Source organism: Caloenas nicobarica, chromosome 1 (genome assembly GCF_036013445.1).
Source record: "Caloenas nicobarica isolate bCalNic1 chromosome 1, bCalNic1.hap1, whole genome shotgun sequence".
Lineage (NCBI taxonomy): Eukaryota > Metazoa > Chordata > Aves > Columbiformes > Columbidae > Caloenas > Caloenas nicobarica.
The window spans coordinates 192705924-192731336 of record NC_088245.1 but is presented as its reverse complement, the minus strand read 5'-3'; the positions used below and the strand labels follow the sequence as shown (position 1 = coordinate 192731336).

The 25413-nt window shown below is 41.0% G+C and overlaps 1 protein-coding gene across 1 annotated transcript in view; it reads left to right on the top strand.

Annotated features, from left to right (window-relative positions):
• The first annotated feature begins 985 nt into the window (after nt 1-985).
• The window catches only part of MTUS2 (microtubule associated scaffold protein 2), a 187252-nt gene continuing 162824 nt past the window's right edge, over nt 986-25413 (top strand). The window contains exons 1-3 of the mRNA XM_065655778.1: nt 986-3265; nt 6917-7157; nt 19240-19446. Coding sequence (XP_065511850.1) covers nt 986-3265; nt 6917-7157; nt 19240-19446 — 2728 coding nt within the window. The remainder of the gene's footprint in view (nt 3266-6916; nt 7158-19239; nt 19447-25413) is intronic.

Below are 25413 nucleotides of genomic sequence, written 5' to 3'. Positions count from 1 at the left end.
GGACAAAACCTGGGCTCACAAAGCCACGGGTGGTAGGGGGCCCAAAGGAGCTGCCCTGTATTGGACTGGTGTATAATCCTCTATATTTGAACATACACATATGTAGCTGTCTCAGAAAAACACAGTTTTTCTTTGCAGGCCTTCAGCCACAGTTTTTGCTCTCTTGGCATTGATAGATCTGACTAAGAAATGTCAAAGGGGATGGGGTGTCAGCACAAGTACACCAATGATTTGTAAAAGGCAAGGAGAGAAACACAGAAATGTCCCCTAATGGAGCTGGAATTTTATTACTTACAGTTTGTCTATACAGTGCTGCATTAAATGCATCAGTAGACACTCTTGGTATAATAAAGACACTATTATAGCCATAAGAAAGTGCTTAGACATTCAATGTGGGGTCGTATCCTCACCTAGCTATTTATGCCTCTATTGCCAGTCGTAAATCTATGTGGCTTAAAAACAGCAGCAACCACTCTTCTAACCAGGACAGTTTTAACTGTGTCAGATATCTGTGCCACACTAGGAATCTTTGCTGGGAGCAAAGTTGTGACTGAAACAGGATCTAACGTGTTTGTAAGTATTGTAACCTCAGGATGCACCTGGAAGTCCTGCTGATTTTAACTTTGGTTTAGTTAGCATGATTCCTGACATCAGAGTAATGTTGTCTATTTTTTTTTTCCCTCATAGGTTGGCTGGATTAACTGGCTCCCATTCAGACAAAACTTGGCAGATCTGTTTTGCTTTTGTTGAACTTCTCTACTGCACATCATAAAGATTTCCTAGATCCAGAGGCTGCACAAAAGACACCTGAGCAGCACAAAAATGTGACTCTGACAAGAGACTCCAGGCTTTCTGACAAGGAATTTTCTGCTGATCAGTTTATAATTTAAATGTATAGACAAAGGATGCATAGTAGTTAACTTGAAAAAATAAGCCTTTCTCATTAATTAGGACTGCCAAAAAGGCAGTCACCTGAAGCTTCAAAATGAGTGCTCCCTTAATCCCAAACAAGTCATGTTATGCCCAGCTTCAGGACAACTGCAGCGAATTAAAAAATAATAATGAAAGCATAGTGAGTGTGGGGGATACCAATGCCAACCGAATTGTGGCAAAAGTTGGAACCACTGAAGGGGATGTTAAGAAACCTGATTTGACAGATGAGAGTGGGAATATACACCCTGGAGGATCAGAGAAAGTTACTCATCTGAGTAAACTTCTGACCTTCAAAGACTCGCGGACCTGTCACAGCCGGGTACAGGAAAGTAAGCTGCCCTCCACCACGAGCAGGGAAATGGGGAAAGATTGTAGGACCAGTGAAGCTAAGGATGTATCAAGGCATATCAGGATTAGCCGAGGACAAAGTCTGTCCAATTTAAAAAGTAGCACAAATGATGCCAACCTTGAGGTTATTTCCAAAGGTGATGTTGACTTCACCCAGAACTTTTCTAAGGGTAAAATGTCCAGGAATGTGGAGATGGAGAGAATAAAAAGGCTTTCTTTGGGAAGACCAAGTAAATTCTCTCCTCAGTCTGAAACATTTGCAAAAGACTGCGTTGGCCGTGTGTCTTGTAAACGTCTGCTTTCTGCATCATTGGACTCCATTGACAGGTCGCACCATTTGATAGGAAATACAGAGGAATCACAAAAAACATCCGCAGATCATTTTATTGGGATGGTATTTCATCCACTTGACAATACCTCAGAGGAAAATATTGTATTTTATTCCAAACCAGCTACCTCAGGGAACAAGAAAATAAATAAACTAGAAAACGTACCAAATGTTGATGTTGAAAGCACACTACATACTTCTCATTCTCAACAGTCAGCTGTTAAGCCCAATGAGATTCCTAGTAAATCAGAAGCACAATTAGGCCAGGGTGATAAAAGCAGAAAACTGGAGCTTAAGACTGCACTATCTCTACAATCTAAAAATACGTGTCAAAAGAAGATTGAGAGAATTATGCTGGTAGAGTTGCTGGGATGTCAAAAAGATGAAAATACAGCAATGCAGGAACAGAAGGACTCTGGGTCTGACACATCAAAATCTCAAGCATCTCATTTTCAAGACATCTGTAATAAAGTAGAGGATCCATTGTCAAGCCAGGTGTTAACCTATCCTGATGACAAATTGCTAAGTGATAATGTCACCATCAGTGAGGAAGGGAGAGGAAGCAATGACAGTAACAACAGGGCAACTAGTCAGGTTGATGAGCAATATTTTCCTGACAAAGAAGTGGAAACAATATTCCCACTCACCTGCAGTAGTAAATCCAGTGGCAAAGTGACACCTAGAAAAAATGAAAATTTACATAAAGTTGACACAGGTTGTGCTGAAACAGTTGGTGAACAGATATCTCTTACACATAACATTAATCTACTTGACAGCAAACCTTTGAAAGTTAATGAGAATAAACTGATGCTAGTCAAAGGAAGTACTGAGGATGCTGCTGTGCCTGCTTCTGATCTCTTGGATCAACACGGAGTGTGCAGTGCAGAGACAGTTTCAAACCAACAACCTGACAACCATGACAGTGATGTGGAAACCTCGAGCCTTTCATTTCCTAGTAAAAAGACAGCTAATGCACAGAAACATCCTCCAGATGAAGCACCAGAAAGCTGTAAGGTTTCGGCAAAGGCTGATGCCTTTTTATGTGTCCCAACCCCTGTGCGCCCGGTGGCAATGCTGGATGTTAATAGTCAGCCTGTGCTGCCAAACAGTAATTTGAAGGACCTTTATGCACTTCATGTTGAAAAACTGTCACCCTCCTCAGTCCTACCTCCCATTGATAGTACACAGTTGTTAAACATATCCCCTAAAGTGCCTATCAAGACTGCCTGCAGCAGTGCCATCCCAAAACCTATCCTGGTCCACTCCAAGGGCTCCCTCACAGATAAGGTGGATGTAGACAGTGACTGCAGTGAAAAGCTGGAAGAAAGCATCGAGATGAAACCTGCCATACCCAGGCCCAAACCTGTGAGACCTAAAATCATCACATACATTAGAAGAAACCCTCGTTCAATAGAGCAGCTCGACCCTTCGTTTGCGCCAGCAGGGCTGCCCTTCAGTACCCCTGCGTGTGGCATGCCCATCTCTACGGAACAGAAGACATCCAATGGAGGGGAGGCGAAGCCCCCCAATGTCCTCTACGACAAATTTAAACCTGACCTTCAGAAGCCAAGACTGTTCAGTTCTGGGCTGGTGGTGTCAGGAATTAGGCCCCCGGGCCATCACTTCGGTCCAATGAGCGAGAAGTTTCTGCAGGAGGTAAGGAGGCAGCTTTGACAGCCTCTTTTGTATGCTAGGTGGTGATCATTTGCTTACTTGTTGCTGCTAGAAGTTAGTTCTTAAACCTCAAATAAGAAATAAATTCTAAATCAAGGCAATGTGTGACCATTAGAAATAAACTTGCTTAACTGTTTCTGGCACTGACCCTGTTGCAATGTCTGATCTGTGGCTGGAAGTTGTCACTGTGCTCGTCCAATGTTTCCCACCAAACCAGTCACCTGCTAGTAGTATAAACAGGGATGTTTAGAAAGGAAAAGACATGTAGTTTGAATTTATCCATAAAAAGATTTTTTTTTCCCCAAGAAGAGCTTTGGGAAATGAATGTAATTTGCCCACAAAGGACTTCTCCTCCTTAATGGGAAATTTGGCAGGTTCTTGCAGACAGAGTGCTAGAGGTCTGAACTAATTCCCTTCTGTTTAGCTGTACTGAAACCCAGGGACTATCAGAGCTTTCGTTAGATTATACATATCACACAGGAGAATATTTACTTTGACTCATTTTAATTCCATGTATTATATTGACCTGCACCTCAAATATGGAATCTCCTTTCCCTGGAAAGCCTTCCCTAGAGTCAAAAGGTGATGTAAGTCCCTCCGGCCAATTCTAGCTCCTGATATTACATTGTGTTTCCACCTTGATAAGTTGGACAGGAGTCCTGGTTCCCTGAAATCCCTGCTGGGAGGTGAGCAGAGTGGAGGAAGATTGACCTTGCTTGGAAGGTGAAGAAAGGACAGGGAAGAGGGAGCTACGTTCAGGTCTGTGATGTTCCTTTGCATCTGCTTTGAGACCTGTGGTAGCTCAACAACCAAGCTTTTTTATATAAATACTGAAGATAACATAAGTGTATTTAATTTGAACCAGTCTTTAAAAAAATATTTGTTTTTTTTTTTTTCTATATGTCTTGTGGTGTTACTGAGGCTATTTTAATGCCTGCCTCATTCTGCATACAGCATTTATCAAAGGAATAGCATTGAAATAAATTGGGTGACAGTGTTGACAATCAGAAGTCAGCAAATACCCAAATTAGGATATCATGTGTGACTTTAGATTGGCCCTTATGGCATGTTAACAGGCAACCTACTGAAGTGATCGTGGATTATAGTTTTCCAGAAAACACCATGTCATCCCAAACACAAAAAGGACAGTGCTCACTGCCCTTTCCCCTCTACCTTGAGTTTCCAGCTCTGTCCCTATATTTTGTGTCCCATTATCTGAACTGCCTGAAGTGATTTTGATGACTCTTTTCCCAAATAGTTGCCTGAAGCAGGCACTTGACAAGAAAATTCTTGCTTGAGCTGTTAATGTTTGATGATAATACAAACTAAGTAACACATGGGAAAGTGTTGGGCATCCTTACCTGCTGCTGTGCTGCCAGCTCTGCTTGGGATTAACCCACCTATGGAAATTCATATATGCTCCAAGTATTTGCTTCAGACTTTCCAGCTCTTTATAACAAGTTCATCGAATGGGGTGAGTGGGGAGTGAGCAGACAGCCACACGCAATAAAACTCTGAGCTGAGCTTCATTTTAGTTGACAGGCAACAACAGATCTTTTCTTTAAAAGTCCTTCATAGAAAAATCTAGTACAGGATGCTAATAGGGCTTTTCAAAAAAATAATGTATTTCTTGAGAGATATTGAGGTAAATTATAGTTGGACTTGATGATTTTAAGGGCTTTTTCCAATGAAAATTATTCTATTCTAAAGCCTCCTCACTTCTCTCACCTTGAGAAGCAGATGGGGTTTTTATGCTTGTGAATGTGTGTATATAGTGAAATCTGATCGAAATAAATTCACCAGGAAGAGAAAATATAACTGAATCTTTTCCAGGAAAACAATCTCATATCCAGAAGTTTAAAATAAGAAGCTAAACATATTCTGCAGTCCAAATCTAGGGAATCATCTATACAGTAAAAACCTGCAACTGAACTTGTAGAAATAGGTCATAGGAGTATAATAAAAAAGGAAACTGGATGATCTAATGGTAGGAAATTGGACTGCAAACAAAGGAAAAAATATAGCGCAAAAATATAATGCTCAGTGTTTGTTACATCTGCCCTCCTAGTTCCCATGCAAAGGCCTCAAAGATTCTATATTTAATCATTTAAGGCCAATCTTGTCTCTTTTAGCATATTAAAGATTTGCTAAATTAGTATTGAAGCTCTTGAAGCAGCTAGGATCAAAGCTTTTATAGTAAATGTTGAAGTGCATATTCTAAATGCTTATAACTGCTAAATAGAAATTGATTTGGCATATTATATGCATCATAACTTATAGCAGAGTTAATTAATTGACAGTTACATTTCTTCCTAGGTAGCCTATGGCAGTTTTTTGATTAATTTTTAAACAAATTTGGTTCAGAATTCCTATTTCCTGAGCCTTTTTTTTTTTCTCTGGCCTAAATGGGATGCACTGAAAAAATATTCATAGGTCCTTTCTAGATTATGATGTTTTTATGTTTTATACAAAAATGGTAAAGAAGTTTCACTCTACCCCAAAGAGCAAAGGATTCTTTGCAAATGAGAGAGGTGGAAGCTACTGACATTGCTCTGTGCCTTTGTCCTGAGTCCTAGAGTAGCACAGCGAGGTGGGAGTCAGAGCCCAGCTTGAGTGCTGAAAGATGTGAGGGCTGAATTGGTGAAAACAAGTCATTCCCTGATTGCAAGTTCCCCCATAACAGCCAGTTTGCTGGAAATATTTCCAGCTTGGGACTTACTGTGCTGTCCTCACAGTATACACCTATTGAAATACTGAGAGATTTGTCAGGGATTTTAGCAAAGCAGTGTCTATTTGTGATGAACAGCAAATGTTTCACATCTGCTTTTTTTTTTGTTTGGTTGGTTGCTTTTTGTTGTTGTTGGGTTTTTTGTTTGTTTGTTTTGTTGTTGGTTTGGGTTTGGGTTTGTTTGGTTTGGTTGGGTTTTTTTGTTGTTGTTTGGTTTTTTTTCTCACCAATTCAAATGGACAGCTGGGTTTTATAGCTCTGAATCGGAATATTCAACAGGCCCCTGAAAATGTTATGTGCAGAAATGTGCTCATCTCCACAACCAGGTCTCTTTTCAGAAACTTCAAAGGCACAGATCACAATGAACATTTTACAGTAAGAACATGTAAGGAGATTCTTTTTTTCCTCACACAAACGATTTGACAATATCATTTCTATGTCAAAATGAACTTAAAATACCTTCAGCTTTATTTTTAACTACCTAAGTTAAAACCAGCTTCCTCCAAAATTGTATCTCAGTAAGGATATTTCAAATAACTTGCAATAAAAATTCCACTTATATACTCTTTTGGTGTATCTACGTCTGTTACTAACATCACGTTTTAGGACTTAACAGTAACTTTATTTTCATTAATTGAAGATCTTCCGTTCATCTGTTTTCTTTTGGGAAATAAATCGATTCTTTATTTGGGTTTAGTTGGGTATTGAGACTGTAACATATATGTTTGTGGAGAGCTATTTATATGGTAAGAACATCACTTTTTGAAAGTGTTCATCAGTTTGCAGTGCTCAGAAGCCCATATTTACAAGGAGGGGACATCAGCCTTTATAAGCAATTTAGAACTCTATGTTTTCTGGATTTATTGTTTTATTGAATAATATCTGTGTTAATGATTTCTCTGTAGGTGGGAGAAAGGCCTACAAAAGATGAATTTTGCCCTCCACCATATACTCACTATGAGGTCCCGCCAAGTTTTTATCGATCTGCCATGATACTGAAGCCACAGTTAGGACTGGGTGCAGTGTCCAGGTTACCATCTGCAAAGAGCAGGATTCTCATTGCAAGTCAAAGATCCTCAGGTAGCTGTCTCCATCAGCAAGGAGAAATGACGAGTGCTCCCAGCCTCTATCATCCTGATGCTTCAGGTGAAGTATGAACTTTCTTTCCTTCTCTTTAACTGTAGTTACCAGTAAGATTTTTTTTTTTTCCAGACAGAAATATCACAAAATGAGCAGCATCTTGACCTGATACTACAAAGCTCCAGCAGCACTCTTTGAGGTGTGTCTATTTATGCTGGGGCAAGGCTGACTAGGGAGTCTGGGACTTACATTAAGGTTGCTTAACAGGTCATTGCCAAAGAAGGAGAATCAGTTTCAGTAATAATTCTCATTGCACTCTTTTTTATCTTCCACCTCCTTGTAAATGCCTGCAAAATCTTTGCTTTTGTCCTGCAGAAGATAATGGGACATTTTCTTCCACCATGAAGACCCCATTGTTCAGTCAGAATATGATGTTCCCCACTGTGTTGTGCTCTGAAAGCCTAAGCAGTGTTCAGATGTGCCAGCAGAGATCTTGATTCTCTGAAGCCCTGGTACACACCTCTTTGGAGACAACATTTCTAATGCCGTTTTCTTCCCAGCTACTGCCCAGCTGAGCACAACCCTGGGCAGAATTACAGGGGAGGGAAAAGCAAGACAAGAGTTTGAAGGAGAAGTGTCCAATGCCACAAGATAGAGATAATTGTTACTTCTACAGGACACTCCTTTGTAGCCTGCAAAAGCTTGGAGGTTTTCACAATGTACATTTAAACAGCAGCAAGTTCAGAGACAACTGAAAATCAGTCATTGCCAGAGTGAAACACAGCAGCTGTTTAACAATCTACAAGTCGGCAGAGATTTTTAAGAATAGTCATAAGGGATAAAGTTAAGTAATGACATGGTCCCTCCTCTTGCCCCAGAACAAGATTTCTTCTGATAGATGTTTATGTAAACTGCTCATGAAAAACTACTTATAAAAACCTTCAGTATGAGATCCTGCAGCCTCTGAAAGCAGGCTGTTTCCACACACTACCTGCTTTCAAGTTAAGTTTTCCCTAGTGTTTTGTCTAATCGCTTTTGTCGAAATTTACTTTCTCTTCTGTCTGGAGTGGACGTGGGGTTTTCTCCTCTTTGCAGGTATCTGAAAACTATTGCTCTCTCTTCCCAGTGTCTGTTTCTCCATACTAAACTGCTGAAAAAATTTACGAGCAGAATGGAAATGGGCCAGAGTGTCTTGACTTACCCTGAGAGAACAGTACCAGTCAGTAATACAGGTTGCCAGGATTTGGGGCTTATCAGAAAATCAAGGTTCTTTGTAACACAGTGCCTCTTGCCACCATCATTTCCTATCTGACCCTGCATCTGGAGTTTATCTACATTGATGTCATTGGCAGAAGCGGACCAAGCTGAGCTGTGTGTGACTTCTGAGAAACTGCAAGATTGTACACTGGGCAGTAAATACCATTTGAGCCCTGTAAGTTGAGTTCAGTCAGCATTGAACATGGGAATGCAGGTGCAGAGAGCAATTGGATCATATTTTCCATTTAATGAAACTGCAAGAGCCTGCAAGTTCAGGATATGAGTAGGGTAAGCCATTGGGTAACAGGAGCCAGCCTGGGAGATAGATATGAGAGGAATATATGAATAGGATTTATTAACAATCCACTGTCTTTTCTGATACTCAGAAATAAATGTTGCCTTGATTTTTTTTTCATCCAGCTTAATTATCCTGCATCATTGGTGACTGCAGACATTACTTTTCCTTAGTCATTTTTATCCATATGAGAACTTGCCTTATATGTATTAACTTACTGTCCTCCTATATCATGTGACATTGCAAATCTAAACAGTATCGGCCTTCACTCTTATTAATTGTCTGTAATACTGACTTTAAAAATGCTAGTGAAAGAGAAATATACATGGGGAAATTGCACTAGCTGTTAGTGCAATTCCTATTCCACTGAAGTTTCTATTTTCTAAAGTTTTCCGATTTCTCAGAAGTTGGGGTTTTTTGATCTTATCACTGATTATTTCTTGGACCTTTTCTGCTTTGGAGGTCAAACTTAATTTATAGCTCTCCATATTTTCCTTCCTACAACTGTTATTTTGTTTGTTTCTCTCGGGTCTATTGATACCTTGCTGTTTCAAAGATGCTATTAAAGATAACTCATGGTAGTACAATAATCTGTCTGCCATCTCTTGCGGGATCCTGAAGATTGCCCCACTTGGTCTTTGGGCTCTGACTGTTTTTATTGATTTTAAACTACCCAAGACTTGTTCTGGGAAGGTTGCTAATTTCTCTGTTTTTCACTGTCCACTCCAGGATATATTGTTTTCACTTCTGGCATCTCACCTTCCATTTTCCTTGCGAGATCAAGAACGTTTAATTTTTCTGCGACATTGTATTCTGTTGCAAAGTACTTCCCATTGCTCTCTGTTGATTCAATGCCTCCCCTTATTGATCTTCCGTGTATTCCTGATACCTTCTATTAGTTACTTTACATTCTTTTACTTTTAGCATTTTATTTCCCTTAGTTACTTTACATTCTTTTACTTTTGGCATTTTATTTCCCAATTATCCATTCATTATTGGCTTATAATCACCTTTGCATTGTCCAAAGCCTTTTTCCGTGTATACCTCAAATGACTTAATCTTTCTGTCAGCAACGTATGGCTCCCTAAGTCAGCATGCTAGTCTTTTAGTCCTTAATAATTTCTTTTAAGAAGGATGAATTGCTCATGGAAGAGGCTCAAATGACAGCAGACAGGACTAGACTGGTGTAGGAGTGGAAGGGCAGCAGAGAACTGTTTCCTGCAGCTGTGTCCATGCCAGTGCACAAACACAGACCAGAGAGGGGTCCCTGGTTGCCACGGAGGGGCTGGATGGAACAGCAACCCCTGGCATGCCAGAGTTGGTGTGGGGCTCAGAGCAGGGTCACGCACCATCTAGCCAATTCTTTTAAAGCGCCCGCCAGCATTTTCAGCTTTTTGTCAACCACTTTCCCTTAATTCGATAGTTAGTTGTGGTATTAAACTTTAATCTGCATGACTGGTTTTGATGAAATATTTGAGAAACAGGATTAAACATAGCTTCGATAGGGTCATATTTACAAATACAAGCACATGAAATGCACAAGCGTGTATGGTCAGCATACTGGAAGGGGTCTGCTGAGCCTCTTGCTCACATGTGTTGTGGGGTGTGAGGGTTCGGCTGACTGCAGCAAAAGCAGCTGGGGACTAGGAGGTACTTTTCTCTCACCGATACCAGTCCTGCCTTCAAGATTGCTAATCAGCATGTCTTGCAGCTCGATCCTGAGCTTTTAATCCAGTTTCTAATCCTAGTGATTTCAGTCCTGCCCTGGGGTAATGGAAGCAGAAGGATGTAACCAGTTGCCATCCCATGACAAAGTGTGAGGTACCACAGAGGCTTTTAAACTGAAATCACCATGGCATGATATCGAGGACAGAAGCAGTACCTCATAATGAGGATTTTATTCCCCTTTGCCGTGCCATTCATAATGTAGCAGTCTGCTTAAGCAGCACTGATAAGCTGAGTGGTTTGGCCCGTGTATAATACTAATACTCATAAAAATGACTCTAAAGTAATTGATAATTAAATCCCTGAACTGCTGTGATGGACTGCAAGTATTATAAGTACATTAAGGGTTTCATTAGTTTTAAGACATGCCAAGTAGAAAGTAAAATAACAATGAATGATCCCACAATTGTGATCTCCAAGTGCGATGCCTAAAATGTAACTGGAGCAGTGAACCTTCTTCATCTGCAGGACATGACATGTGTGTTGGCATTGGCTGTGAGTTCCTTATTAAGCAGTGCTCCTCCTTTAGGTGATGCTTTGCATCAGATGGGTCAGACAAGCAACCTGACTGTAAGAAAAAGCTTTCTGCACTCTAGCTAAGATAGAAAGTCATTGTATCGTGATGTATTTAAAGGTGCAATAGTGTTTCTGAAAGCTTAACATTAGTTTATTTTATGTAAATTGACTCTGCTCTTTCTATGGGAAACTTGTAATTCAAAACAAGCATTGAAGGATACTGTGTCTATATAAACTATGAATAGGTTTTCCTTGGTTTTAAAGGCTTGTTGGAGCAAGTGTGTTAGGATTTTCATTAACCTGATGATTATTTTTCTGGGATTAATGTCTGATTTTGAAAAGTATAACAGAGATCTTATCATTAACATTTCACTTATTTCTACTCATTAACTTTACTTAACTCCACATTTTTGGGTAGTATTTAGGGTATTGTTTTCTCAAAGAATGAGTTAATTAGATCTTGTTTCCTTATCACCTGAGTATTAAATTTGCCAGTCCTGAGGGTCTAGCAGTTCCTCTCATTTCTAAGTAAGTCAACTCTTGTTAAAGGTACTGTATATATATATAAATCGGGACAGCAATGTTTCCGATTATTTAGACACACACAGACATATGCATTTATTTGTGTCTTTGCATATGTATAATGCATTTCATCATGAATGGTACAATATGTCTACAGATTTCTCCTGGTAGGGAAGCTTTGCTTTCACATTTATTCTCTGGAATACATAATACTTAAACAAGTAAATGAGATTTGATGGTAAAAAATAGGTTTTTAGGTTACTTCCTGAAATGTTGCATTACTGCTACTCCAGCTGTTGTGTTCATTTTGTAGGTTTTCAGTTTGAGGTACTTGGATTTGAGCCAGCAAACTTCTCAGTTGTTAAAGAGGTGACAAGAGGAGAGTTCAGAGCGGAAAATATTCTCTATCCTCCACTAATCTGCAGTGTTTTCAGTTGGCGCACACTGCTTTCTTTGGGAGAGCAATCTGGCTGTATTTTGTAAAGAAAAAATTAAATGCTTCAAAGGGAGACACACAATTCTTCATCAGAGTTTTGCTAAAGATGTTGTCACCACACTTGAAACTTAGCCATATGCCACCTCTCTGCTCCTAACAATTATTACATCTTCAAAGAACCAAAATGCGTCGTATGAGGAGGGTTGTCTATACGACTGTTGTACTAAATCATCAGTCAGAAGAACGGTATCAGTAATAATTTAGGTGCAGCAGCAGGCAAATGTCTCATTCCCTACCTCCTCCCTGCGGAGACCCAAGTGCTGTCGCTGGCTGGGCACCCTCAGCACTTCTGAGCAGCCGATGAGTAGCAGCTGGGTGGGTGAGTCGTGACTCCGATGCACAGAGGACTGTTCTTGCTGCTCTGGGCTTCCAGTGGAAACCACAGTGAGTGTGGCTCAGGCACTGACAGCTTCTGTGCTGGATCTTGCTGTGGAATGCTGCTGCTTTGCACATCAGCTGTAAAGTGAACATGGACGTTTGCAGTTTGCGTGAAGCACTAACTGACAAATTCTAGGGGTAATGAGAACGTGCTAAACAGCCTTGGGTTGCCTGGGAGCTGGGAAGGCACAGAGCAGATTTTTGGGGCTTTTAAATCTGAATCAGGAAGAGATAAGCCTTTCCTACTGTATGATGGTGGACTGGCTGATCAGAAATTAACTGACGTTCAGAAGTGACAACTGTCTTGCCTTTGGAACTGAACTGTCCCAGGCTTGACACTATTTGGATGAGAGACCATCAGGGGAGCAGAGCACAACCTGCTCACTGCTCTTCAGGTGTAAACCATTAAAGCCTTGGTTTTAAAGCCTCTCTCCCCAGTTCTTGTTCAGAGACAAGTCATTATAATGGGAAAATCACAAAGGTAGTGGAAACAAAACAGATTTCTTACTTGCACGATTTGTTTCTAATCTGCAAAAATATCAATGATTAGGTTAACTCTGAGGTGGGTTAACCCTGCTAGTATTATCTCTGACTAATTCAGTGACCTTGCAGGTAACTTCTTTGTCCCAGATTCCACAATATGAAATGAGAATAATGGTGTTCAGAGCATTCTATAAAAGAAAATCAGCTTTCTGAGAGAAAATGACACCTAATGATTAAAGTTTTGATGGAAATTCTTGTAAAAAAAACCCCCTGAATGATCAAAAACCCCACAACAAGAAAACAAAGGCTCACCAAGGATCCCTGAATTGCAAGCGGAGTTGAAGTCTTGAAATGCTACCCTTTTTCTTAAGAACATATCTGTGTACATCCTTTAATTTTTCATTCATTTCAGCTAAAACTTATTTCAGATTTCACAGAAAAGTCACATGAAAGTTGCTCTTATTTATACATGTGCATGGAGATGTGATTCACATGCAGAGAGGATGTATAAGAAGTCTGGCTCAGACTTTTCTTAAGGCTCCCCAGGCACATCTGGTTTGTGTCAATCAGTCGCTACCTCAAAATGTTTTCGTGTTTCTAGATGGGAACAGCTTGAAGCGTCATAGAAAATCGCTTGTGTGCCGTGCAGACAACAATACTTAATTCTATAATTAGCTTCAGGCAGTGAGACAGCTGGAAAGATTTTTTTGCCAATTTTTTAAGCTTATTTTGGCAGATTTTTATGAAAATGAAATCTGCTCATTAAAATAACTTTTGTTTTGAACTCCCAGACCTTGTTTGCAGGAGTGCTTCTATACTTCTAAGAAACAGAAATAAAGAAAGAACATACATCATAAAACTTGATGATATTTAGAACAGAAAATACATACAAGAGGCTGTTGTCTCCTGTATTTTAATGAGAAAGAACATGCAAAATAACTTAGCTTTAAGGATTTGAATGCATCCCTAATGAGGATAATATCCCGCCCCCAGGTCCTTGTGGTGGAGAAGAGCTGGATTGCAGAGAAAAGAAGTGAAAAATAATTTAAGGTTGATGATAAGTTCACGATACAAAATATAGTTAATTCAGGGGGAGTTTGAATTGAAGTCCCAAAGTGGAACACAGAAGAAAGTGTGAGAAAATCCACTGAATCTTCTGCCTGGTTCTGGGAGAAGGGTTTTGAAGCAAAGGTAGAGATGGCTGGGCAATTTGTTACTGGAAGTCTTCTGGTTTTTAGGAAATTGGTCTTCAGTGACACCCATGGTGCTCAGTGTGCTGTGGGCTACAGATGCTTGGTTGCATGGTGGTGCAGAAAACAGACAGCTGGAGACTCAGTGTGGGCATCCCTGCAGTTAAGCTGGGGACATGGGAGTCCCAGGTGAACCTCACTTTCCTAAGGCAAGCACATTTCTTAAGTTTTTTAAACAAAACCATTTCTAACCACTTTCCCTCCTGCCTCAGTGGAATTTCGCCTATTCTGCTGCAGGAAAACTGTGATATTTATAGCTTTTGCTGTAAAATGGAAAGATTTCTCCCTCTACCTCAATTTTCAAAAATTCTTAGGAAAAAGGAATCTCAGCTCTCAGCTTATATAGTGCCGGCCTGCTTGTGCATTTTTTGGAAATCTGTAAAACCCACAAGAGATAATCCCATAGTTTCTCCCTGCTGCCACTGACCTGGGCAGGTTCCTCGCTCTCGAGGCCACTTACCACGGGTACTCTCCTCTCCTTCAAATCTGGAGGCTACCTGGGCTTGGTTCTATCCCTGATGGGAATATTTTGCACACTGTGACCGAGTTGTGTGCCTTTTGTCACATGCAGTTGCCCTTGTGTAGTTAGTCCTTTAGGTGAAGCTAATGTTTGACCATACCCAGCCACTAGCAAGCATGTGACTGTGCAGCCAGATGGGTAAGAAAAGATGGTCTGGCCCATTGAAAATACTGCTGAAGCCACAGAATCATTTTGGTTGGAAGAGACCCTCAAGATCATCGAGTTAGCCTAACCATTAACCTAGCACTGGCACTAAACCCTATCCCTAAGAACCTCTTCTACACATCTTTTAAGCACTTCCAGGGATGGTGACTCCACCACTTCCCTGGGCAGCCTGTTCCAATGTCTGACAACTTTTTCCGTGAAGAAATTTTTCCTGATATCCAATCTAAATCTCCCCTGGCACAACTTGAGGCCATTTCCTCTTGTTCTATCTCTTATTACGTGGGAGAAGAGACCAACCCCCTCCATGCTACACCCTCCTTTCAGGTAGTTGCAGACAGCGATCAGGTCTCCCCTCAGCCTCCTTTTCTCCAGGCTGAACAGCCCCAGTTCCCTCAGCCGCTCCTCATCAGACTTGTGCTCCAGACCCCTCACCAGCTTCATTGCCCTTCTCTGAACTCACTCCAGCACCTCAATGTCTTTCCTGTAGTGAGAGGTATCAGCCTTGGTGGGGGAATGATGAATCTGGTTGAGGAAGAGAGAGCACAGGATCATCCTTCTGTGGTAAAACTGAGGCCTTACATCAGTATAAGCCAATTATTTGTCCTCTCATATAGAGAGATTCTGTCTGAAAGATAATTAGCGTGCCACCTTTGGCATTTGGGACTCTTAAACCCTTTTACTGGACACTTTCTTCTCGTTCCTACATGAAAATCAGTTAACATAATTCACACTAATTGTAAGTTGTGTTGATAGCATTGAGGGAAATACTGAGATCAGGTTCTGCAGTACTTTGCTGTGGATGTGAATAGATATCACAGAATCACAGAATCACAGAATGTTAGGGATTGGAAGGGACCTCGAAAGATCATCTAGTCCAATCCCCCTGCCAGAGCAGGAACACCCAGGTGAGGTTACACAGGAAGGCGTCCAGGCGGGTTTTGAATGTCTCCAGAGAAGGAGAATCCACAACCCCCCTGGGCAGCCTGTTCCAGTGTTCTGTTACCCTCACTGAGAAGAAGTTTCTTCTCAAATTTAAGTGGAACCTCTTGTGTTCCAGCTTGAACCCATTACCCTTTGTCTTACTGTTGGTTGTCACCAAGAAGAGCCTGGCTCCATCCTCCTGACACTCACCCTTTACATATTTATAAACATTAATGAGGTCACTCCTCAGTCTCCTCTTCTCCAAGCTAAAGAGCCCCAGCTCCCTCAGCCTTTCCTCATAAGGGAGATGCTCCACTCCCTTCATCATCTCTGTGGCCCTGCGCTGGACTCTCTCCAGCAGTTCCCTGTCCTTCTGGAACTGAGGGGCCCAGAACTAAACACAATATTCCAGATGCGGTCTCACCAGGGCAGAGTAGAGGGGAAGGAGAACCTCTCTCGACCTACTAACCACCCCCCTTCTAATACACCCCAGGATGCCATTGGCCTTCTTGGCCACAAGGGCACAGTGCTGGCTCATGGTCATCCTGCTGTCCACCAGGACCCCCAGGTCCCTTTCCCCTACACTGCTCTCTAACAGGTCATTCCCTAACCTATATTGGAACCTGGGGTTGTTCCTGCCCAGATGCAAGACTCTACACTTGCCCTTGTTATATTTCATTAAATTTTTCCCCGCCCAACTCTCCAGCCTGTCCAGATCTCGCTGGATGGCAGCACAGCCTTCTGGCGTGTCAGCCACTCCTCCCAGCTCGGTGTCATCAGCAAACTTGCTGATAGTACACTCAATTCCCTCATCCAAGTCATTGATGAATATATTGAATAATACTGGTCCCAGTACTGACCCTTGAGGCACTCCACTAGATACAGGCCTCCAACGAGACTCTGCCCCATTGACCACGACTCTCTGGCTTCTTTCCTTCAGCCAATTTGTGGTCATCCAGTCCATACTTCCTCAGTTTAGCTGTGAGGATGCTGTGGGAGACTGTGTCAAATGCTTTACTGAAATCAAGGTAGACCACATCCACCGCTCTGCCATCATCAATCCACCTTGTTATGTCTTCATAAAAGGCTATGAGGTTGGTCAAGCACGACTTCCCCTTGGTGAAGCCATGTTGACTGCCCCTGATCACCCTCTTATCCTTGATATGTCTTAAGATGACACCAAGGATAAGGTGTTCCATCACTTTCCCAGGGATGGAGGTGAGGCTGACCGGTCTATAGTTGCCCGGGTCCTCCTTCTTGCCCTTTTTGAAGACTGGAGTGCCATTTGCTTTCCTCCAGACCTCAGGCACCTCTCCCGTTTCCCAAGACTTGGCAAAGATGATGGAGAGAGGTCCAGCGTGGTAGCACACGCCTGTTGTCCCAGCTGTATCGGAAGGCAGAGTCCGTCGAATCGCTTGAGCCCAGGAGTTTGAGACCGCAGTGCGGCGCTGAGGTCGCCAGCGTTGTGCACGGTGTGGAACCCCAGAGGGGTGGCGCCGAGGGCACCGGTGTGTGTAACTGAGATATGATGTGAATGTCCCTGGCAGTGGGGAGGAAAGATGTCTAGCTTGCTGGTGCTTTGCAGATGACCATAAACCAGCTGCAACAGACCACTGTCAAAGCAATGCTGCACAAGCCTAGCAGTAAATTGGTAGTAAAGATCACTGCTTAAGTCTTCCCCATGCTAACATGCCTTTCACCTGCACCTGGAGCCCACAGCTACCTCTGAGCCCATCCTCACATAGTTCAAGTGAAGCCGGATTCGGGAACAGAGTCCAAAATTGTCCCTGTTGGTACCAAAAAAAAAAAAAAATAGAGTGAATGAGGATTTAACAGCTTTTCATTACACACTGTAGGTATGTGTCATTTTTGTTTGGATTACTCTCCACAGCATGTCCTCCTCTGGGCTGGTAAAGGTGCTGCAGTCAGATATCCATCTCCTCGTGTCTTAATAAAAGCTCAACTTGAGAAAACTGGGTACAAAAAAGCATTTTTAAGAGTTTATAGTATATAAACTGTTGAGCAAGGAGCATTTTTGATGTCTTTTATGGGATAACAAAACTCTCTAGCTTGGTGTTACACATATTTCTATTTCAAAAGAAAAGCCTTAGTTTTGTTAAACAAAGCTTAGTATTATTATTGTGATGAGGTACACAACTATCTTTCAAAATCCCCATAGCATTTTTCTGCTCAAAGGAGTTAGTCTTGTTTTCTGTAAAGTCTTCTCAAAGTGTAATGCTTCATTAAAATTAATAAGGCTGTGACCTACATAGTTTACAAAAGAATTAAATACTGTAATAATATGAAGACTGTATTCTTACTGTGCAGTTAATTTCTATTTTTCCTTTATATTATGAATGTTCACTTCTTCCTTTGAAGTATGTGTCAGGCTGAAGCACAAATAGAGTTCACTGAAAAATAATGGAAAAAGGGTGACTTTGTGGCCTTTTCTGGCAGACTATGTTGATAGTTTTAATGCTGCCTTGTCTCCTAACCCACCAGTACTGATGTTTTATTAAATACTTTAAAATTAGCCTTTGGAGAACTTTGCTAGTTTTTTGGGTTTGTGGGTTTTGTTGTTTGGGTTTGTTGTTGTTGTTTGGTTGGTTGGGTTTTGTTTGTTTGCTTGTTTGTTTTTTAATATATAATTTTGCTGCTCAGGATTCTACTAGGAACAGGAATCTGACATTGTCAAACCTACAAAGAAAAGCTCTGTCCTAATTTTATGTATAGTTGAGTTCCAGATCCACTTGGTATCCAGACCTTCCAATCAAAAGCAAACTTTAATCTTTGGTCCTTGAAGAGGATTTGGGGCATTCATGGACCTATGTTCTGGATTTGCCTAGAAAAGTTCACCACAGCAAAAGCAGCAGAAATATAGGTTAGGACAGATGACCAGTCAGTAGTTACAACAGGCAGACGTGGTAGCTGAGCTACTGTTGTTGTCTAACTTCATCTGTTATAAGCCCACTATGAGCAGTTGTCTGAGACTTAGTTGGTGCCAATTCACATAGGCTGATGGTTTACGGTGAGAAGTCCATCAGTGGAAATGGCTGGTGGTTTGTTTAAAAAGTACAACTTTACAGGTCGCGTCCTTGTTCCAAGGCTTGGTGCAAGAAAAGGACATTTTCCTTTAGCAAAATTTGAAAGAAGGGCTTCAAAGAAGTGTTTTCTTTGATGGAATATAGAGAAATCCTGTGTCCTTGAGGAAGATTGTTCGTGTTCTACAACAGTTTCCAAAATCGGAGGCTATGTTTAGCGTGTTTTTCCCTGTGTATGAGTTTCTTTTAATTGGCACATAACAAAGGTAAAATTAGAGAGTGACACAACATAAAAGAAGATAACAATAAAATCTTAGTAGACTTGAACTACATCACTTTGCTGGAAGTTTGAGTTATGCCTCATGGGTCCTTGCTGCATTTCACATGTTAAAAATTATTGTGGCCTGTAATTGCTCCACAGAACTTTTCATTGGAGCAAAGAAGGAGACATCACTGCAGTTTCAGTAGCTTTTAAAACTTCTGTTCAGTCTTTATACTGACTATGTGGCTGGTGGTAGTGGTCAGTATATTCCACTACAGTTTATTTTATTAAAAATTCTTTCTTTTTCCTTCTTTCAGTTGATCTTAAGAAAGGCTCATGTCCAAGTGCTGCAAAGTCAAATCTCCCCAAGCCCTGCCAGTCTGGACTTCGTCCTCCAGGTTATTCACGGTTGCCAGCAGCTAAGCTGGCCTCATTTGGTTTTGTCAGGAGCTCAAGTGTATCCTCTGTCTCCAGCAACCAGTCAAACGACAGTGCTCAGAGTGATCAAAGCAGGACAACCAACCGTAAGTCCAAATGTGGTCTTGTTTCTGGGGGGATGTTAAATAGATGTATTCCAGGACTGTCCCAACTGGAGTCAGCATCTAATTTAGGACTCATGTAATCTCTGCAGCACTCACTAATCTCTTCTGTGCCACTGGTTGTAGGTTTGGTATCTTGATTTCCCAGTGTAATTTTAAAAAATATTATTAATAATAGATGAGTAGGTGCTGAATATACATTGCATATAAAAGGGGATGACTTCCCTGCTGCAGAGAAAATCACATTAAGAATGAACCTGAGGCATTTTTGTATTTTTTTTTTTTTTTACTTAGAATATGCCTTTTTACAAGATGAAGTCAGTAAATAATCACAGTAAACTGTTTGGTAAGTACATTTCAGACATGTAGAACAGTTTAGAACAAAGATTATCTAAAATGAGCAATACAGTCTTTCTCATCTGCTTTTCTTCTGCCTCTTAATGTGCAATGCAATAGACTTAGTTTAGAAAATTAACCAAATAATGCCAGTGATATGAAAGGGATCAGAACTAATACTGTAGCTATTGTCTCATCTACCAGACTTGGAAGGATCTCATGGCTGACATGTCATTTCAAATCTGATTTTTTGTAATGACTGTTAATTTTATTAAGTACAAAATAACACCCACTGGATTGTGCAGTCCTTGGGAAGTGTGCACGTGCCCTGGGCTCAGAGCAGAAAAGGGGACTGAGGGATTTTCATGCCCATTTTTCTTTAAATACTGGATTGAGCCTGAACTGTGTCAATATCAAAGCAAGTGATATCAGTCTGGGAGAAATGTGGGGGGACACACCAGGTGATTTGGAGTGCCAGAGGAGACAAGATGCTGCAGGATCCAAAATCTTTCTGTGTTTGTATTAATTTGAAATGAATTAAATAAAATGAAAATGCTTAAAACACCCTAGGGATTTTCTTGTTCCCCTTTTATAAGGGGTAATTGAAATGCCAAAGACTAACGTGTCCAGGAACTTCTAACTTTTCCAATGCCCTCAAACATGCACTTCCGTCCTGTTTTACTGTTGGACTGATTACTCATTTCTGTTTATTTTTGAATAAACTTTGCTTCGATGGTAGGCAACCTCTTTTGCGTTGTGCTTTTACCCTACATTTATGCCTTTGGAAAGCTTTTCCTGTCATATGATATTGTAATCTTTTTGTCTCTGGTTACGTAAAGCCTTTGTTAGGGACAGAATTACCTGATTTCTGATTAGATCTAAGCTACATCTCTGCAAGAAATGTTGTTGTCTAGCAATTTCAGGTGTGAATCTGAAAAAAAATAACATCAGTAGGTACAGCACTATCCTTGAACACAGTGGATGCATACAGGTTCATACAACTGAGAATTCTCTAAAAGGCAAGTACTCCAAACTGTAGAATCTGAGTCAATTGATTTCCATTCAAAAACAGTGGAGGAAGCATTAGTAACCTTAGACCCAGAAAGTTACATCTGGCTATTCGTCTTAAAAGAAGCTGATTTCATTTGTATATTCTGGTATATTTTTATATTATATTTGTACATTAAGCCCATAAAAACTGAAACCATATTCCAGTCATCAGAAGGATGTGAAAGTATTTGGTGAATACATTCCGTTCCAGCCCACTTAGTTGAAAATGCTAATTCTCTTTAATGTTAATATTAGGATTTTGTGACCAGCTTGTGCGTGTTGCGAGAATGTTTCCAGATGGATATGAAAATTACCTGAGGGAGGTACTCTTCTTGTAAAAATTTTTGCAGAGACAAGCTCAGCCTGTCACCTGATGAAGATTAGGATATATAATTTCTGCTTTTGCCAACAAGTTAGATAGCTCATCTAAGCAGTAGTCTAGTTTCCCTTCATCTCCATAGGAGATGTGCACCTCTCAATAGTCATCTGTCTGACGTGGTTCCTCTCACATGCACAGCTGTCCAGCCCAGAAGTCTTTTATTTGTCTTTAATTCCAAATAGATAAAACTTCCTCCTGGACCAGGATGAGAGAGGGAGAAGGTGTGTTGCCAAGGGAGTGAGTGCACATGCTGTGTTCAGGGTGTCAGCCTTTGGGTAAGTCATCACATGAGAAGACACCTAACATCACCCACTTTATTTGGATAAAAGGCAACACAACTCCCGTTCATCAATCCTAATAGGACAGGTAGGTAGGGAAAAAATAGTTTCCTTACTGTTATTACCTTTCATAGAAATATTAACAGTGTGAAACTGTATCGTCTTTTCCTATTTAAATTCTATGTGCCAGTAAGAGTTAAAGTAGTTGCCCAACACCCAGGGAGAACAAATTAGTTGTCTTCCGTTCTACCGCAGCTTATTTAACACAGATCAGCAGAGCATTTCAACGTGTACGGAAAGTAACCCAGGAGTAGATGTAGGCTCAGGAATCTTAGCATGATGTATTATTTCTTCCCTTCACTGTCTGCTGGAAGAGTGTTTTTATTTAAATTAAATAAATAGCTGATTCTGTAGTTACTACCTGAGATCATGTCTTTGACTAAATCAGGCTTCCCAGAGGGCAGGGTAAAATTTTACTGTTAATTTCTTAGCTCAGTAGGGTAGAAAATGCAAAATGATCTAGCTTTAGAAGTCTTCAAAGATACAAGATAATACAATCTTCTATTAAAGTAGCATCTCTACATGTCAGTGAGACAGAAGTTATTGAAGACATCTCACAAGTGTGCATATGTTATAAATAGAGGAGCTGCCACTTTTGTAATTGGAGGGGCTCACCTCAAGATCTTACATCTGCCATAAAAAAAAAAATCACAGGGTACTCTAAGTTGCTAAGAAGCAGGTGGCTATGGCTGGATGAGAGTAGAATGTAGATTTATTTGAGAGGCAGAGTGTTTTAGGGGAAATGGTATTCTTGTAGAGGTCCTAATGTGATGCTGTTCTTGCTTTTTTCTCCCACGCCCGATGTCTCATAGTGCTAGCTCTTCCCAAACCTGTCATGGTTGCATTTCGTTTCAGAAATACCAACTAGTGTCTCGTTTTGGCATACTAATACTGATTAATTGCTGTCTAGAGAATGAAACCTCACTCGTTTAGAGTAAGGACACATGATGTTTGTGTTGTGGGGAAGTTTGTTAATAGAGCTGCGATGCGGCAGCTTTGTTCTGCACCAGATTTCTCCCCTTCCCTTGACCTCTCTGGAAGCAGTAAGCCTGGATGTGCACCGAGCCTGTGCTGCACTCCTTGGCTGACTTTCTGGCAATAGCTCATGTATCCTGATTGACTCAATTAAATGGATTTGCAGCGGTGGGACTGTGCTCTTTTCCCGTGGTAGGGACAGGGCAGGCTGTGCAGGACTCGCCTGCTTGTCTTCTGGTCTTTCCTGGAATCCTGTCCCTGGGGTGTGAGTATAAGCCAGGCTGCTCTTCACTGATAACATGCCAACTTTGACAGCTGAGCCATCAGCTGCTAATCAGGATCAGTCAAAACAGGGCTCTGCTCCTATGGGGTCTTGCCCAATTGCTGGCTGGGGCTGGAGGGACAATTCTGACAGCCAAACCACCCAGCATCTCCCCAGCTGCTGGGGCAGGGAACTGACTTGCAAGCCTGGGTCACTGGCCCATTTTGACCACTTAAAGTCCACTCTCTGGTGCTTACTTGTGCTTTGCACACAGGGGAGCCAGGGTCCATGAAGCTCATTTGAGATGATGGTGGCATGTTAGGCAGCTTTTCTCCTTTCTGAAGAAGATACCTCGCTTCTTGCCTTGCTGAGGGATGCAATAACAGAAACCAAATACTACTCCGTTCAAAGCTGGGTCCTAGGATGGATCAGGGGAGATCACCACAGCTCACCACAGACTGTCCTGCTGTGTTCAAAATAAAATGGTTCAAGTGGTTCAGGGTGAGCTCTTTGCTCCAAATGGCAAACAAGGAAAGTCATGTTTGATCAAAACAACTCAGAGAAGCAGAGGCAGTGAGAACTCCCCGTACCGATGGAGGGGGTGCGTCCTTTGTTGCTGTTAATGTTCCACTCTGCTCAGTGCAGAGTGTGCAGCTCTCCCTGCCGCTTTCACACCTCTCATCCCATGGCTTTTCACATGTTAAGCAAAGCACAGGTGAGGTCTTCTGCTGGGGCTAAGCCACATGGCCTGGTGCCACAATATGTGGGACAGCTGGGAAACCCTGGGCTGAGGCTCAGCTCTAGGTCCTGCTATCAGGTCCCCCCCAGGATTTGGTCTGTGCTACAGACAGGTTTTCCAGTAACGTTTGTGTTCATGATTACCTGAAAACTTCATGTTTACCCTCAGGTCTGGCCTACTACATTTGAGGTTTAAAAATCCATAATCTTCTAAGCCATTTTTATTTATTTAAGCAGGGGATTTTTGTATATCAAAAACCTTGTCAAGTTTGTTTACACTCCAGATTGGCTAGAATTGATAGATACTTCAATTTGTCTACAAGGGGCATGAGTGTTCTCTGCTAAATATGAGAAAAAGTGAATGACTAGCAGTGTCATGTTAAGGTTAAAACCAGTATGATTTGGAGTGGAATGAGACAATTGTGTCACCATAAAGAAAAAGACCTAGATAGATAATTTATAACAAAATAGATAACTTTTCTCTTAGAATTTTAAATACACTATATTGAAGCTTCTCCTGTGTCTGCCTCAATAAAATTTGCCTAAGAGGTTTTGAATCTGAATACACCAATTTCACATCATACCCACAGTTGTGAGATGTGGCTCCCAATATTATCTTGGGATTCTGCAGCACTGTAACACGCTGCCCTGGCTGTAGTGTTTGTTTTACTAGTTTAAGGGTCTTAGAGTTCTCTCACTTGCTTTTATCTGCATTTCTAGTGATGGGCTGAATATCCTGTTCACGTAATTAGTTTTATGTACTTCATCAGAATAGACTCTAACATGCTATAAGTACCACATTGGAAAGAGTTCATTAAGAACCATGAAACAGTTTGATGTGCGAAGGAATGGAAGAAAGACGGATTGTTTAGAGTGAGTTGAGGGATGATAGCTGAGTTCAGGAAGTAGAAGAATGTAGGTATAATATCAGGAAACACTTCGTAGTCATAAGGTCTACTAGTCTGTTAAATAATCTTCCAACTCAAGAAATGAAATCCCTGTTGTTTAAGATTCTTAAAATAGAACAATAGCATGATGTTAGAGGCAATTCTTCTCCGGTGAGGTGCTAGACTAAGAGACATAATGCTATTCAATATCTACCCACAGCTCTGAGTGCTGGAGCAATTTCTTTTCAGACTGAGCAAGAAAATGGTGCTGAATATTTCAAAACTTGCATTAGTATCTCATGACAGCTATTGTTTTGTTTAAAATTATAGAAATATAAAACCGCTTGTTTTGTGTAAACTTTCGCAATCCCTTCTTCAATGTATAGATTTCCTGCTGGTTTTTGACCTGGCGTTACTTGGCCTTTCTAAATGTTGAATTTCCATTCTAATAAGCAAAGATGTCAAAGTGTCAGATTCAGGTGGGTGAAGAGGAAATTAAAGTGAGCACAGAAGCTTTGAATAGATGGCTAATTGCCCCCAGAAAAGGTAGAACATTCAAAACTGTGATGTGGTGGACAGATATACTGATTATTCTATATACATAAGTAACTACAAAGATTTTCCTATATGAAAATACATTCCAATCGTGTTTCTATGACTGATTTTCTGTTCATTTTTCTACATGACAAATTCATTTTTTTCCTTTTGATCTTGTTCTGACAGCAATATTTTGATGAAAGAATCACTTTATGCCATCACTTCACTCTGAATAAGGACTAAAATAGAACTGTGTGAAATTAGGATTTTCAGCTCGGTGGGGCAAAGTATATGGAAAAGTGCAGTGTGTCAGCCAGGAAGAACAAGGACTGCAAAGACATTTTAGCTGCCTTCTAGGCTCTTGGCATTTACTTTTTGTACTCTGGTTGTTACAGCTGAAAAAAAAAAACACCAACAACAAATAGCCTTCAAAGAATGACTTGGAGGTGT